General features: G+C 31.4%; 2 protein-coding genes across 3 annotated transcripts in view; both read right to left on the bottom strand.

The window, feature by feature from the left end:
* The window catches only part of LOC108687715 (transcription initiation factor TFIID subunit 4), a 7,661-nt gene extending 4,309 nt beyond the window's left edge, over positions 1-3,352 (bottom strand). Inside the window, exons 1-2 of one of the 2 annotated variants that reach the window (XM_018193635.1) lie at positions 1,726-3,352; positions 1,081-1,359 (exon numbers count right to left, since the gene is read on the bottom strand). In XM_018193635.1, the coding sequence (XP_018049124.1) occupies positions 1,081-1,359; positions 1,726-2,751 (1,305 nt within the window). In that variant the 5' untranslated portion in view covers positions 2,752-3,352. The remainder of the gene's footprint in view (positions 1-1,080; positions 1,360-1,725) is intronic. The other variant, XM_018193636.1, reaches the window with a different exon arrangement.
* Positions 3,353-7,118: 3,766 nt separating this feature from the next.
* LOC108687713 (peptidoglycan-recognition protein LC-like) lies at positions 7,119-12,932 on the bottom strand. Its single transcript, XM_018193633.1, has 4 exons — positions 12,362-12,932; positions 9,653-10,253; positions 7,938-8,087; positions 7,119-7,639 (listed from the first exon to the last, which is right to left on the bottom strand). The coding sequence occupies exons 2-4, from the start codon at positions 10,242-10,244 to the stop codon at positions 7,119-7,121; spliced, it is 1,263 nt and encodes a 420-aa protein (XP_018049122.1). The 5' UTR covers positions 10,245-10,253; positions 12,362-12,932.
* Between the last annotated feature and the right edge of the window lie 4,061 nt (positions 12,933-16,993).

The raw sequence follows: 16,993 nt of genomic DNA, 5'->3' as shown, positions 1-16,993 counted from the left end.
TATATATATATATATATACACGTACATATAATATTAAAATGTATTCTTTAGACGCACTTGTACCTTGTACAGACTCATATTTTGCAATTTTTTTTAATTATGTGTAGACATATTATAAAATTTATTATTGAAATAAACAATATTCATTGATTGTTTTACTTTAATAATTCACAGAATATTATATCAAGTTTTATCTAATTTCAATTACCTATGTAAGAATATGTATAAAAGTCTTTTTGAAAGTAATTGTGCAATATGCCAATTTTTTAATCAAATTATACTATTATATACCATCATTATTCAATATATAATATAATAGTAAAGAGATAGACAAAGATAGATGAAAAAAAATTGTTTGTTTTACTGTTATTTCTCAATACCAATTAGAAAATAGGCTTATGAAAAATAGATTCATAAAAATTTTGAAAATCACATGCTTGTACTATAACATTAGGAAGAAAAATAAAATTTAAAAAAATATATGTATAAAAATATAGAATAAAGGGTAAATATAAAAAATATATATAGATATCCTCAATTATATTCTTTCTTAAAATAATTTATCTTTCATCTAACATAGCAATTTCTACGTAACACCTTTAACCAATAATTCATGCAATTAAATTGGATAGACATTGAACTTTAACGCATTTACTTCATAAAACTTAGACGTACTACCAGAGAAATGCATCCCAAAAAATAAGCTAATATTGAGATGTTATTAATTATGTTAAATTTTTACAATGAAATGTGGAATATAGACAAAAATAGATACTAAAGATGACAATAACAAAATTGCTCATAAAACTTTTGCATTCAGAAAAAAATGTGCATGTAGAATATTTATAAAAATTATACTATGCCTTTTAAGTATATAATGCACAAAATGTTTGCAAACAATCAATAAATAAACTAATAGTAAAAGTTTTATGTCGTAATTAAATTTAATGTGGACAAACAGTAAACATAAAATATATTGGCTTACTGATAACATCATTCCACAGAAAACAAAATCACAAACTAATAAATATCTACAGTAGCACTACAACGAGTCTTGTAAGAGGTATAAAAGTGCGTCACCTGAACAGATTTTCTTAGGGTGGCGAGTGGTGGGCCAGTGAACTGAGTATTCAGCCTACTTACAGTCGGCACTGAAGTTAGGCGGTACGTAGTGCCTGGAGATGGTGCAGCAACTACTGCATTGCCAGTTATACTATTCGGTGTAACAGCAGTACCAGTGGGAGTACCCGCAGTTGGAGCTGGACCCACCCTTAGTAACTGATACTGTCCATTTTCTGTTTTTAATAACAGATGACCTTGAGCACCAGCTTGAAGGCTATGAAGTGCCTGTAACGTTATCTAAAAATTGAAGATAATAATCATTAATTATATTATCAGAATATTTTCTTATAGTTTATCTTCTATTACAAATAAATAAAGTTATTTTTTGAACAATTAATTATATAAATTAATAGTAAATATTAATAATAGAAGAAAAGCAATATAAACATTAAAATTCTATATATTTAAAAAATTTTAAATACAACTCAAAATTAGTTTAACAAAAATATATTTCATGTAAATATAGAAATCCAAATACACAGATAAAATTATCAAGCTAAATTCCAATATACTTTTCCAATATACATATTATACAGGTGTGTAAATTAAAGAGAAAAGAAATTTTATCATTTATCGTAACAAATGCTAAATGGAACGTTTTACCCCTGGACCTCCAGCTCTAGCTCCAACCAATTGATGTTGTCCAATCACCACTCTTGGTGTAACTTGTTTATTAGCTTGCTGTCCCGCTACCGGCGTTGCAGGACGCATTGTATTTACATTAAGGATTTGAACATTACTGGGTACTATCGTCGAAGTAACCCCACCCTTAGCCTGCAATGCTGTGCTGACTGCATTGCCAGCCACAGAGACTGGTACAGACATTGGAACAGAAACCATGCCAGGCGCTACACTTGTCTTAATCACTAAAGCTGCCCCTGTTGGCTTATTCACTGCGGTCACTGTTTGGCTCCCCGCCTGGCTCACAGAGCCAACATTAGTAACAACGTTCGCTGTAGTCTGCAGCACTGCTTGCGACGTTATACCTAAAGTACCGTTTGCTAACTGCCCGACAGTTTGAGCGGGAAAGGAGAGCTTATTATTAGCATTTGCCACCCCCGTAGTGGCAATAACTTGTCCGACTGTGGGATAGATGAGCTTCACTGGTTCGTGCGTCTTGGTCAAACTTGGTATATGTGTAGTCTGATTACTGGACACCTGATTAGTCGTCACTTGATTGATATAAGTAGCAGGAGATATTCCTGGCGGTTGTGTGTGCTGCTGCTGCTGTTGCTGCTGTGGCTGTACCTGCGGCGGCGGCTGCTGCTGCTGCGTGGTGATGACCTGTGGCGCCACTGTGTTCGAGGTAACCACGTTCACAGGCAGCAGAGTGCTGGTAGTAATCGACTTAGTGACCTCCTGAGTCATTAGACTATTCACGGTAGTCGCACCGCCGCCGTTTGAAACCCCATGTTTCTGTGGCTGTACCGCGGTGATGGTGCCCCCGTTGGAAATAGCGCTGTTCACCTGGTGATTCTGCTGGCTGACCGATGCGGAACTCGCTTGATGGCCGGCGACGGTCGGCGTGGACGTCACAAGCTGCGTCTCGAGGGAGCCCACTATCGCATTCACTGCGGATTCATCGACATCCGTGCTCAGAGCTTCCTCCAGAAACTTAGCTGACGCCATTTTCTTTCAAGCTCCAACTGTAAACTGATCTGCGCATGCGCCTGTCGCAAATTGCTCCCATAGTGCCTTGCCCCCTCTCCCTCGCCCTTCTAGCGTGTCCTAGCAATCGTATGCGATTGTGAGTCCACGGTCTAACCGGTACGTTCGTCGATCAAGTTTCCTCGACATTCCATGACGTTGATTTGGTCTTAGGTGTCCATGACGGTCGCGTACATGTAACGGCGGACCTCTCATAATGACGGAGTGACGTGCACGTCGTTCACGCCGCGAATACGTGTTATGGCCGCTCGGCAGCGCGCACGCAACACGTCACCCGCCAAAATGGCCATCTTCGAAATGCGCAATCGACGCGCCGTTTACGCACACATACCGCACGCGTCGATACTCGCCGCATGGCTGTTCACTATTAATCTTCGCTCTTTCACGTAATTTCGTACGTAAAGAAAAACCGGAAACCTATAAAGATTTTTCCCGTATTCTCTTGAAAGGAAAAAAAAATGCCTTTCGAAATTGTTTCCTCGCGTCTCGTCCCCCCTTCCCGTATGATTTTGATCGCCGGTGCGGCTACGCCTCGAAAAACACGTGCGTGGCTTCGCGGGAAAACGTGGAGAAGGCGACGCGCGAGCAAAACTCGCGATCTTTCGATTTTATACGGGAAACCGGAAACGATGACACGTAATGAAGGCTGATCGACTATTGCATCGATATCATTTGTCGTACGACAAATATGTGCAAACCAAAAAGATCCTTGAATCTCTCTATCCTATAGCCAATCATCAGGCTTGAAAAATTTGGGTACTTTCCATTTGATGACAAGTCGACACAAGTGTCGTTCTACCTTTGTCATTTTCTGAATGTCAAGAAGAATGAAAAGCACTCTTTATGACAAAAACGCATAAATGAAATAGCGGCTGTATATCGTATATACGTAATCTGCATACGAAAGTGTCCAAATTTGAGGACAGCGATTATGCATTGAAGATTGAGATTGAAGATTAAAGATTGAAATTTTACCAATGAGGACAAAAAATTTTAGCTCCTTTTTGTTCTGATTGGTCAAACTTCAATCTTTCAATCTCATTTTTCAATGTGTAGTCTGATTTCGGCCTTACAGAGCGCGCGACCAATCGGGACCAAGAAACCAGCCTTCGTCTCTCGCATTTTGGTCAAATTTTTAGTCATAATCCATTTTAATATTATTGGCGGAAGTGGCGCACTTGCACAGTTCAATTGCACACGCAACTTACCGATTCCTAGTAATTTTTCATTGTTTCACCAATGAGATTACATTATTTTAAATTAGCCAATTAGCGATGTGGACAACTGATATATACGACTAAAAGTTTGTAACAGATTTTTTTTTTCTATGATTTTCGAAAGCCAACCTACTCAGCGAGTGATTGGTTTTTATTTACGGATTCATAAGTAAGAATCGCTCAGTGAGCAGACTACATTTCAAAATCCATTAAAAAAAAGTATTATAGTCGATGAATATATGTACACTAATTCCATGCCATGATGTAAATATATAAGATGAAGCGTTCCCGTAAATACGCTGCAGTAGGAGAGTGATTTGGGCATAATTTTTAGCCAATTTTGATTGGCTGTTCCAATATTCCAACGCTATGATACCCAGAAAAGTGCATTTAAGCATACATATGATTGGTTGTTTTCAGTATGTTATCGCAATTATACGCAATGCTTTTCACTTTTATATATATTTACACTAAGCCTGTTCTTTTAAGCTGAACTTTTGCACCAGTTTATCTTTCTTTTCTTCTTTTTTCCTGAAGAAAAAAGGAAGAAAAAGAAAAAAAACGTGAAAATTTTACTAAAAAGAACAAGCCTATTATGTTCTTGGCTACGGTTGCTACAATCCACTTGAGTTCTTCAAAAAGTTCTTTTTTCGTGAAATAAAAGGAAAGATAGGATTCTGGTTGGTTTGATTCTCTTATGCACTATGCGTTATGGCTTCTACACACTGGTTGCGTTCAATAGAAAAAGCAAATTTGCAACTGTTGTAAAATTCTTTAATAGAGATAAAAACCAATCATATTAAAGAATTTTACAGTTACACAGTTGCTTTTTCTGCTGAATGCAGCCAGATCTTAGATTATGAAATTTCTAACGCATGTATAGTTAAGCTGGAAACACATAATGCTTGAAGCATTTTTAATTTGTAAAATTATGATGTAATAATATCGTCTTATAATTCTTATCCTAAATCGTTTTATGATAATTAGTTTATTCAATTACCCAGCAAACGAGAATGGATTAAAATAGATTGAAATTTTTTTCTATCCGAATGCGTATTTTAAATAGCGAATATTTTTTTTCGATTTAATTGGATTCAATTGGATTCAGTTAGATTCAATTAGATTCAATTGGATGTAATTAGATTGAAAAACTGCATTTCCTATTCAAAATTTTGAATCGAACGTATTCACAATGTATGTGTTGTACATAGAAAAAGGTATTTTTAGAAAAGCATAGAGGTATGCAATTCCTATAAATGAATAAAAATGCATTTAGAATTGAAAAACATTCATTTTAACATTCGTGAATCAATATTTCTGAAGATCTGAATCCATTTCAATTCATTTCACTCCATTCTCGTTTGCTGGATATCTATATAAATGTAACAAAAATGAATAAATGAACGATTCATTTAATAACTAATACATTTTTTTACATATTACAATAAAATTAATTTAAGAGTATCTTAAATGTATTTGAAAATAATAAAAAAATACTTTCAAAGTGTCTGATATCTGTATCTAGATAAATTTTAAGAGTATCTTACCCATCACTGCTCAAAATACTTCTAGTGCTCAGTAGTACTTTTCTACAAGGGTTATTACAATAAATTAGTAATGCGGAACAAATAAAAATAAAATAATGCTGGAAAAAAAGAATGGAAAAAAAGATGAGCAAAAGCAGGACACATATACATAATTCTTTATTTAAAAAAATTAGAGACTCGTTATTATACAATATATTTTTTTAAGATATATACAAGATGTTTTTGAAGATTCAAGTGAATTTTTAACATGTGATTGTTAAATTTGGCATACTATAAAATATATATATATATATATAGTAATTGTCACATTAGATTTGCTTTCTATTCTTGCACGAGGACTGCATTAAAACTGAACTGAACTAGTATAATTCAGAATTGACGAGTAAAAAACGTTCTGCAAGATAAAAATGGCGTCCCATATTATTTACATGAAAATATTAGAAATTTGCATGATGAAAATGAAAGTATTAATGAAATTTCACCATTAAGAATTTCTTCATTGAAGATAATGATGGCACAAAATATTTTTGTATGTAGACTTTACTATTATTTATATATTTTTATCGTTTTATTACTCGTAAACTGTCGCACTATTTGTACAAGTCTGTTTTTATTCTGTGCCTAAACTGTACTCATACATACATTAATACTTGCACTCCAGAGCTTGCAGCTAGTTCAGTGAACTCGTGCACTGAATTCTGTTGCACTGGAACAAAAAACAGTGTTGCTGATGCCATTTTGAGAACAAAAAACGCTTTCGTGTATGCACACTTTTTGAATTAATGCAACTAATGCAGAAACAGAAAACAAACCTATTGGCATCTTTATTTCTTTATATTAACAAATGAATTGAATAATCTAGTGTTTCACACATTAATGATCAATCAATATGTAAGTATGTACGCAAGTAAGCAAGAAACATATTCTGGAATATTCTAAGTAATATCTAACATTCCAGTAATATTACAACGTTGCAATATTGTTGGAATATTCCAATATGTTTCTTCTTTACTAGATAATTGAAAATGGACTACTTTTCAATTCTTTTATTGTAATATTTTCTGTATTTTGTTTAATATCTGTACATATATTTCTAAAATGATTTTTAATGTTAACAAATTTATTTAATCATCAATGTGTTAATTTTGTTATGAAGTTTGATCAGTGTAATGTTTTTTGTATCTTCAGTATACATATACATTTCTTTTCTTTCATTAATTGGTTCACATTCTAATAATTGAACTTATTTATATTACAAGTCTATAAAGACTGAATTATGTCATTTCAAAAAGATTTACTTTTGGAGCAGTTTGTGACAGTGTAAGTAGTAGGCTCGTAAATATTTTCAGTCAACTGTTATCTAAACTCGGAATTATTATGATCTATTCTTTTCAGCTGAATCTCTTGCACTTGATTCATGTTTTTCTTTTCATAAAAAAAATTGAATGATGTAAAAAGTTTAGTTGAAAAAATAGACAAATGCATAACTACATATTTAAAAAAATAACGTAAATATTTTCAAAAATTGTATTTTATTCACGATTTAAACTTCCAAACATTCGAATTAAGGCTGAGGTGACCAATGAGGCCACTTTTTAATTTCATTATATAAAGCATCTCCTGGACTCAAAGTTTTTGACACTTGTCGGTGACCTAACAGTTTATAGTCTGGTGAAATTTTCCCGGCTTTGACACCGATCTCTATGATTTTTTGCGCAGCGTGTAATTGCATTTTCGGTGGTACGATCGAATTGAATGTACCAATAAAGGAAATACCGATACTCTTGTTATTGAAATTGAAGGCATGAGCACCAACATAGTCCCAGCTTCTACCAACGTATGCAAGACCATCGCCTCCGACAAGAAAATTGTAGGCGATATCTGACCACTTTCTGGATTCTATATGAAAAGTCTGAGCAAATCTCACGTGAAATGTACACTCTGATTGCGTGCTACAGAACTCCGTTGCGGTGTGACTAATAATTACATATGGTACTGGCAGCTTCATTTTTCTAAGGGGATCCGAGGGCGGCTGCGCACCCCATTCATTTCTCTCGACAAAGCGTACTGAAGTTACTATTACACCTGAAAATTAGGAAAATAAATATATCATTTAAGATGCAGACACATTAATTAAAAATTCTTTAATTTGATATTAAATATAACAATCTTTAATCAGACAATTACGCCAGTTTTTGCAATGAAATCTAGAACATTACTATGCAAAGTATATGGAAATGCAAAATATTTTAATATGTGATTCATACAAAACACAGACACGCTTTTTACAGATTAGAATAATATGGAACGCAGATTTAAATTTTGTAATCACGCTAAAATAATATTTGTCTTATGTGCTTGCAAAATTTCCAGATGAAATTACCCTCGACTGATGAATCTGGAATTTCCGGGAAGACCGGTGCGTCCGGGTGATGAATGAAATATACAGATGTAACCACTATAGTAGTTAGAAGTATTAAAGCTAGAATGCATGATAAAGCCGCACATCTCCACGTCCAAAGCCATTGCGTCACTAGAATATATAATTATAAAGTACTGTATTATTTAGAACGATTATTAGAATAAATTTATGAGTTACGTAGTAGTGGATAAAATTATATGATCATTACGCTGAAAAGCGCGTGTTTAGCGAGAGGTGTATAATTGTATTAAATCTTTCGTGTTTTATATCTTGTTTGATGCCACTCTTCTGTTACTCTATTCACAGTTATGTAAAACTTTAATTCTTGTAATAATTAAAAGTATAAAAACAAATTTCAATAATATTTTAATATAATATTAACAATATTGAAACTCGCTTATATTCTGACATAGTTATGACAGTTAAAATCATTAATCAAAAGAATTAATGATATTTGTTATATCATTAAAATTTTTAAATTGTTGTAGCTTGATTGATTATTATACGCTTCAAAGAAACTATCGAAATTATTTTGAGATAGATATATGATAAGAATCGAAGATATATGACATCATATATCATCAATTCTTATCAGATTCATCTAATCGATAATGAAAATATATACAATTTTTATCTTTATTTATATGTATATGCAATATTTATATGTATACATTATTTTAAATAACTATTGACACATTTTAAAATATTTTAAAATATTTACATGTAAAAAGAGAATTTGATTTGATATTCGTCTTTGAGTTTATCAGATGAAGCTATATCGATCACGTCAATAGTAAATAACATCTCTAACAATAAAATAATAGCGAATTCGATTGGATGCATTTAGTGCGCACTGATGCATATTAAAACCATTGTACACTAATTTAATCTAATCAGTATAAAAGTAAAATGCAAATAAATTAAAATATGTAAAATATCTAGCTCGAGATTACGAAGCAAAAATTAATAATTAAAAAACTCAAAAAATACGAGCAACGTTTATTGAATCTTTAAAAATAAACTAAACTTTATTATAATATACATTAAGAATTAAATTAGTTTTTTTATTTATAAATTAATCGTATATAAAACAAATATTTTATTTAATAACATATTAAAATGTATTAAGAACTTCACAGTTTAACCTGTTTTACCTGTTTATTTATATTAGACACATCTTTACATTAATTTGTGTGTAACGATTTTAATATGCATGAGTACACTAAGAATGTCCAATTGAATTTACGTTTCTACAATGTTATCTTACAATGTTTGAAGTTCATCGATGTATTACTAAAATCAGTTCACAAATAATTATGTGTTAAGTTCTATATTGATATATAAATTTTTACACTTTTAACATTTTTAAGGCGATATTGATTTTTTCGATTTAATATTATTTAAATATTTATTACTAGAGTTCTTGTTGCAATGATATCAAAAAGTATTTAAAACATATTTACATTGTAATTCAATTTATTGTGTGCGAAAATCGCATACTTTCTTACATAAAATTATCCTGTTATTTTAAATCTAAAAACGAAACTTATCTTTTTTAATTATCTAACGATTTCGATTTATTTATCTGTACTCCGGAAAGGAAAGACGATTGAGAAAAGAAAAGATGATAAAATAAATTAAAAACAACGAATCTAAACAATCTAATTAATTATTACCCTTAGCTAATTCAGTATTTTGCGGAAAAATAGGTCCGTTGGCGGCTCTATTGTCCTTATTCGACAAATCCGAGATGTTAACGTCGGAGGCGCAATTGGTGTCGAGTTTACTCGCATCCTGGATGGGAGTGGGATTCGTGTAAACGAATTGCTTTATGGTAACAGGACCCTTGTAGAAGGTCTTGTTACCTAGATGCACATTCGTTGAATTTTTCACGCAAACGTCACCAAAATTCGACGGATCGGCATTCGGTAGGACGACATCGCCATTTGTAGTGGCAACTGCTTGATGTTGCTGGACGATAGTCGAAGATACCGGCAGATTTGTGATCCAACTGCCGCCTTCTTCGACGTCCGTCTCCTCTTCCTCATCGTCGTCTACGTCACTGCACTGCGTAGAGGAATCTCCAACACTACCATTGCCCGGAGCGACGACCGCGGTTTCTCTCGCCGAGTGCGCAGCTACGCCGTGTAACTTGTCGATTGCGTGATTCTCGGCAGACACAACAGCACCACCGTTCACGTGGTCCTGATCTTTTTGACACTGATGATCGTCGAACGTTGGCTGCTGCTGTTGTACCAATGTCACCATACCAATGCGCTATGCGGAAAATTCATCTTTTTTTTACATCGAATATGTTTTAAAATGCCACATGCAGCAGAATGCTTATGAGAAATAACTATAAGATCTTTAGATAAATTTGTCAAGTCGTTATGATCCTTTCACTTCTGTACTAGAATATAAATGTGCTGTTTGATTTTTCTCTTTTCTCGGATAAGAAAAAGATTGAGATAGAGCACAGAGAAAATATGACTTTATGATAACGTAGGATTTTTTAACAGTTTGCGAAAAGGATTTTTATCTTAAAAATAATTCATCTTAGTTATCCACGTTCAAAACATTCAAACTCAAAATTTCTCATCAGATTTTGTAATTTTATTTAATTGAAAATATTGTGTTTTCTAGTTCTTATAAAATTTGAAAGAAAAACAGAATAATTTGAATTATGCTTAAAATTGACTAATGTCAAAACTGGCAATTAATATGATTGAATAAAATCGTTGAAGAATGTAATAATTTATTTCTAATCAACATCACCGGATGTTGATCACTGCTAAGTCCTTGTTTTACACAGCAATAAAATATTTCAAGCAAGAAAATTATGTAAATTATAAAACGATAACGCGATTAAGTGGAGAATAAACAAAATTAGATCGAATCTTCGCAAATCAAAGTACAATTGATAAGAACAGTATTGATAAGAAACTTAAATAAACAGATTAAAAAGAAAATCTAGTGTTTGATAAATTTATTTAAACTTTGTTGGTTGTTAATGAAACAAGGATCCAACATTATACATGCATACGAAGTAGAAATCGCACTTATAAATTTTAATTTTATGAATATTTAATCGTAAATCGATTAGATGTGTATCTACATTAAATATTTTCATTCCGAATTTAGTAAAATAAATATAAATAAATTCTTTATAATCTCATACAACACAGAAGCTTGTAATATTGCTGGAATGTATGAGATATCATATTCTGATGAGTCATGGTGTCATCACGAGAGTGTTTTTTTGAATGCGGATATATAGTCACCGTAATGTACGTCAATATGTTTTGGCATTGAATTTTTTGTTGTAATCGTTATTTAAAAAATACGTCAGCGTGATTAATACGTAAATGTTTCAATAAAATTATATTATATCCTATAAATATTAATAATATATTTTTTTAACTCTGTTTCTACAGATGATGGAAATTCACGCTAATCATAATGAGATGTATTTCAGATAAAATATGTATAACAAAAGCGAAGGATAAAGAAATTAAAAAACGACGAAGCGTACAAAACATCTATAACGAATTGATTACTTTATAAGCAAATTATGAACATCGATTATAGTAGCACGCTGAAGGAACGTGGACTAAACGTCGTAATATCATATCTTCGTCGTTTAAAATATATTTTATTACAAATATAAATTATGTTCAAATCTGGTTGATTAATTGCTTATCTATATCACAATGGCAATGAATCTAATTAACATGATAACTCTTGCTCAGGTAAAATTATTTAATGTTTGATTATAACAGATAATAGGTTTGTTTTTTTTAGCTGAACTTTTTACATGATTTATCTTTCTTTTTCTTTCCATATTAAAAAAAAAAGAAAAAAGATAAATGCAAAAAATTTAGCTAAAAAGAAACAGACCTAATAATTTCATGAGATTTTTTGAGAAATTATACATTAACTGTAGAAACAAAGTTCATTGTGAATGAAAGTAGAAACACATATCTAAAGTATTTTATTAAAACAATTAACAAATTATAAATATGAGCCTTTAAGAATCGGCGCTGTAATAATTACGCATTTATTTCGATTGATCTAAAACAATTCTCTATAAATACGACGTGAATGACAAATATATTATTTATAAAGGATTATTTTAGATCAATCGAAATAAACGCGTAATTATTACAGCGTCTATTCGTAAAGGCCCATTTGTAATTTGTTAATTGTTTTAATATAAGGAATCTTATTTTATTTGTAATTATTTTATTAAACTCGGTAAAATAGCAAGCTTGATCAGAAAATCCCGAGGAAAATCCCAACTGAAAATCCCAAATCAGTGTAGCCGATCGGCAACAATCCGCATTATGCGCTAAATTAAGGATTGACTGACTCATACTCAAGATTACCTCGCACAAATCATCTTTTGTGCTGGCGGCGGTCACTTTGCCAACACTAAATCCACCAACAATCTATGATGACATGATGTCGTCACCATCGAAAATGTTTTCTCGGAAAGGAAAACTTCATTCAAACTGGTCCCCGACAGTCCCGACAGTTTTCGATTCCACCAGTTCGTTGACTCCACCTGCTGTTGAAAAATGCACTGATCCGCAGGAACAAAATACATATAATCCAAACAAGACTCGATTCAACTGGTCACTATCAGTTATCTTCGTTGATCCTACGACACTGTCAGACTAGTCAGACAGATTAGACTGGCTTCAGCGATGACGCCATACGACTGTCGAAGGACGACACACTTGGAGGTGGAATCGTGGAGAGCACTCATTCGCAAGAATTAACAAAATGAGGAAAGGAATGAAAAAGCAGAGAATTGATACAATTCACGATATTTCTTTTTATATAATATTCCCGTATTTAATTCGAACACAAGTATAGATTCCTGTGATAATACGCGAATAACACTACCATATCGCACAGTATTTTCACTGTATCTACATCACTACTGCAAACCGCACTGCGTATTTTATAACAAAGGTATCGTAAATATAATGTAATATTTCCTGTATATATATATATATATATATATATATATATATATATTTCAAAATCCACGCAACGGTCGTTTTTTTATTGAAAAGAATAGATTTTATGGTAGCAAACCACTTGTCAAGCACTCGCTGGCAAACAAACTATCGACGGAATCAATTATCGAGACATCCGTAATGGCGGTATTATCTCCGTTCATTCCGATACGAAATGGACTGCTGTCGTTGTTAGACGTCAGATATGCTCGGAAATCGTTGGCCCCACTCTTTGCCTCTTTCTCTTAACCGCAGTGTTAACGATACAACTCCAATATGCATGTATGTGCGATAACGTCACTTGAAACATAACTTTAGTCTTTTTCGTGGAGCCGGATGATAATTTAATGTATCTTCCTTTTGATCGAAGATTTCTATCGAATTAGTAGCATATACAAAATATCTATGTTTATATTGTAATTTTTTTGCGATTAAAGATAAAAGATGAGTGTGTTTCGCACTAATTATGTACTAATTCTGAAGAATTATATCGGATTATTACAGAGATATTGTGAAGAATTATGTATATCGGATTATTATGGAGATATTGTGTATATTGTATACAATTATATTGTCATGAATTAGGAGAGACTGTATTTTTTTCTATTTGGAATTAAAATAATAGTATTATGTGTGTGTATCTTGGAACTAAATTTAGAAAGATAACGTTTTAAGAAACGATTTTTCATATCTCTGAAAAATCTAATAGCATTTCAACCTGCAGATAATATATCAGATTTTTCTAGATAAAATGGGATTGCAAACTGAAGTGAACATATTTACAAAAAAAAAGATATCGATATATATATATATATATTAGGTGTACAACTTTGCTTCCGCCGTTTTCCTAGATGACTTTAGCGGTAAGTGGTGGTCGAAATAGATCATAGACGTCATACAATAAACTTGGGCATCTGTCAACATAACCCCATAGAAACATTAGTCGATTTGTGTCTGCATCATAAAATTATTCTCGATTGAAAATGTCAGTTTACGAGCCAAATTCTCGTCATTTGCAGGAGGTTTTAATTTTTTGCTTCAATATGAAGAAATCTGCGGCTGAGGCTCATCGAATGCTCTCAAATACTTATGGTGAGGCCGCTATTAGTGAAAGAACGTGTCGTGAGTGGTTTCAACGCTTCAAGAACGGTGATTTTGACGTCCAAGGTCATGCTCTGTATTTGGTGGGACCAGCTCGGCGTAGTGTATTATGAACTGTTAAAACCGACTGAAACAATCACAGGCGATCGGTATCGAACGCAATTGATGCGTTTGAGCCGAGCATTGAAAGACAAACGGCCGCAATACAACGAGAGACACGATAAAGTGATTTTGCAGCATGACAATGCTCGATCCCATGTTGCGAAAGTGGTCAAGACATACTTGGAAACGTTGAAATGGGAAGTTCTACCCCACCCGCCGTATTCTCTAGACGTTGCTCCCTCTGACTATCACTTGTTTCGATCAATGGTACACGGCCTGGCTGACCAGCACTTCCGGTCTTATGAAGAAGTAAAAAATTGGATCGATTCGTAGATAGCCTCAAAAGATGACCAGTTTTTTCGACGCGGGATTCGTACGCTACCCGAAAGATGGGAGAAAGTAGTGGCCAGCGATGGACAATACTTTGAATCTGTATAAGATGACCAGTTTTTTACAATAAAGCCTCGAATTTCGGGAAAAAAACGGCGGAAGCAAAGTTGTACACCAATATATATATTATATTGAATAATAGAAAATATTAATCCTACACAAATATTCGATATAAATTACAGCGAACTGATAATAAATGAAAACATGTGATTAAAATATGTTGACAATTAATGGTTCCGCAACATCAATAAAAATATATGTATATATGATATATGTATATGATAAACGCGTATGAATACATATATAAGATGATAATTCTTCAATCAGAATATCTTCCTTCTTGCTGTTATACTTGTTAATAAGATAAAAACATATCATAATTGATGATATTAGCATCGAGTTAAACACGTTTAACACATTAATTTGTTATTTTTTAAATTATTATAATTTAATTAATATATAAAAAGATGACTCAAATTATAATATAACAGAAAATAAATCAAAAACGTAGATTAAATTATTTCGGAAAAATCGGTTTTAGAAACTAAAATACTTTTTTAAATATTTTAAAAAGACAGATATATAATATAACCGTATTATTTACTTATAAAATAGTTAATTATATAAGAAATGCAAAATTTATGGTATTTATTAGTTTTCAGTCTAAATGGCTGTTGAGCTGTAATTAAAATTTATCTTAATATGTATATGTATAATTATATATATGGCTAAAGAAATTTTTATTCTGATAAAAATTGTATTTTATTAAAGATTTACATATGTAAATGTTATGTACTACACAAAATAAATACAATAAAGATTCTCGCACCAGCTTCTGAAAATATATTTGATCGCGAAAATTATTTGTGGAGCACAAATAAAATCGTTTCTTGGAATTATAGATTTCGAAAATAGTGTATTGATTTTAGCATTTATTGAAGATTCGATAAAGATGAAACTAAGAATAAATTAACAACAGTTAACAATTATAGAAAAGGAGGATTAAAAAAGTAGAAAAATCACATAAATCTTATCATTAAATAAAATATTACCATCAATTTACCCAGTAAATTCGAATAATAAAGATAACAATGTCAATTTTTCTTGTCATATATTATATTATAATGTAGATCAGTTATTTGATATTAATATCAAAATTAATTTCATAATTATACGATTAATAAAAGTATTCCATGCTTTTAAGATAAAAGCAGAATTTTTCTTTTCAAACGTAAAATAAACTTTTATCTTTATTATCAACTACATCCTCTTGTATTGTATTTATTGTTAAGGAATATTATTTATATTGAAGATAAAAATAATTTATTATAGAAAGAGATTATGCATTAAAAGATCGTAAGTGTACAAAATATGTTTTTCAGAAACATTAATTATTTTTGATTGACTAATAATTTTGAAAAGATAAATATTCGGCAGTGTTCTAATAGAGCAAAAAGAATGAAATATCGCTACTGCAATGCGATAAGATATGAAGTAATAATCGTATAAAACATTTTTCTAAAATTAAATTATTTTATTATAGTTACGTTATGTATGCTCCAATTTGATATATATCAGTTATCTTTCTTAAAACTTATTTTCTCTCTGTGAAAGTTGTGCTTCACATATACATTATATAGCCAAATTACATATATATAATACACATCACACACACACGCGCGCGCGCATGTAAGACGCGATGAATCAATGATTGAAGAAAGACACTAAATGTTATTAAGAAATTTAATATCACGTCACTTAACATTTTTAATAAATGTACAAAATGTTTTACTAGCTAATACATGTAATGATGTAATTATAAAATTACATGACAAAAATTTTAAAACAGACTATATATCAATTGTTGATATTTGTAGTCATTAATTAATCTCACATTATATATTATCATCAATGCCATCTTATTTTATATAAAATAGCACATCTAATAAATTATTACTATATATATGTAAATTAAACTTTTACAACTTTTAAAATTTATTTAAAAGAACATAGCATGATATATATGACAATATCTTATATATGTTAAATATATTATATATATTTAAATAAAATCACAATTAGGTTTTAAAAATGCTAATATTAAAAAATGTAATATACGAGTTATTATATATCAACTCTCACTGTATTGTTTAAATACGATATTTACTTAATTAAATACATAATATTTATTAACAGGTCTATTCTTTGTATCTGAACTAATATATAGTATTATACTTAAAAAAATAGATATATATTTAAATTTTGATGAAAACGAGATGAAAGTTTTAGTAGCATTGTATGGGATTTATTTAACATATTTGGATGGTACCATGATCTTTTTAATGGAATTTAGTTAAGAAAAAGAAAGTTTTAATGCAGCGACAAAGAACAGACCCGCTA

Source organism: Atta colombica, unplaced genomic scaffold (assembly GCF_001594045.1).
Source record: "Atta colombica isolate Treedump-2 unplaced genomic scaffold, Acol1.0 scaffold210, whole genome shotgun sequence".
NCBI lineage: Eukaryota > Metazoa > Arthropoda > Insecta > Hymenoptera > Formicidae > Atta > Atta colombica.
This window is presented reverse-complemented; position numbering and strand designations above follow the sequence as displayed.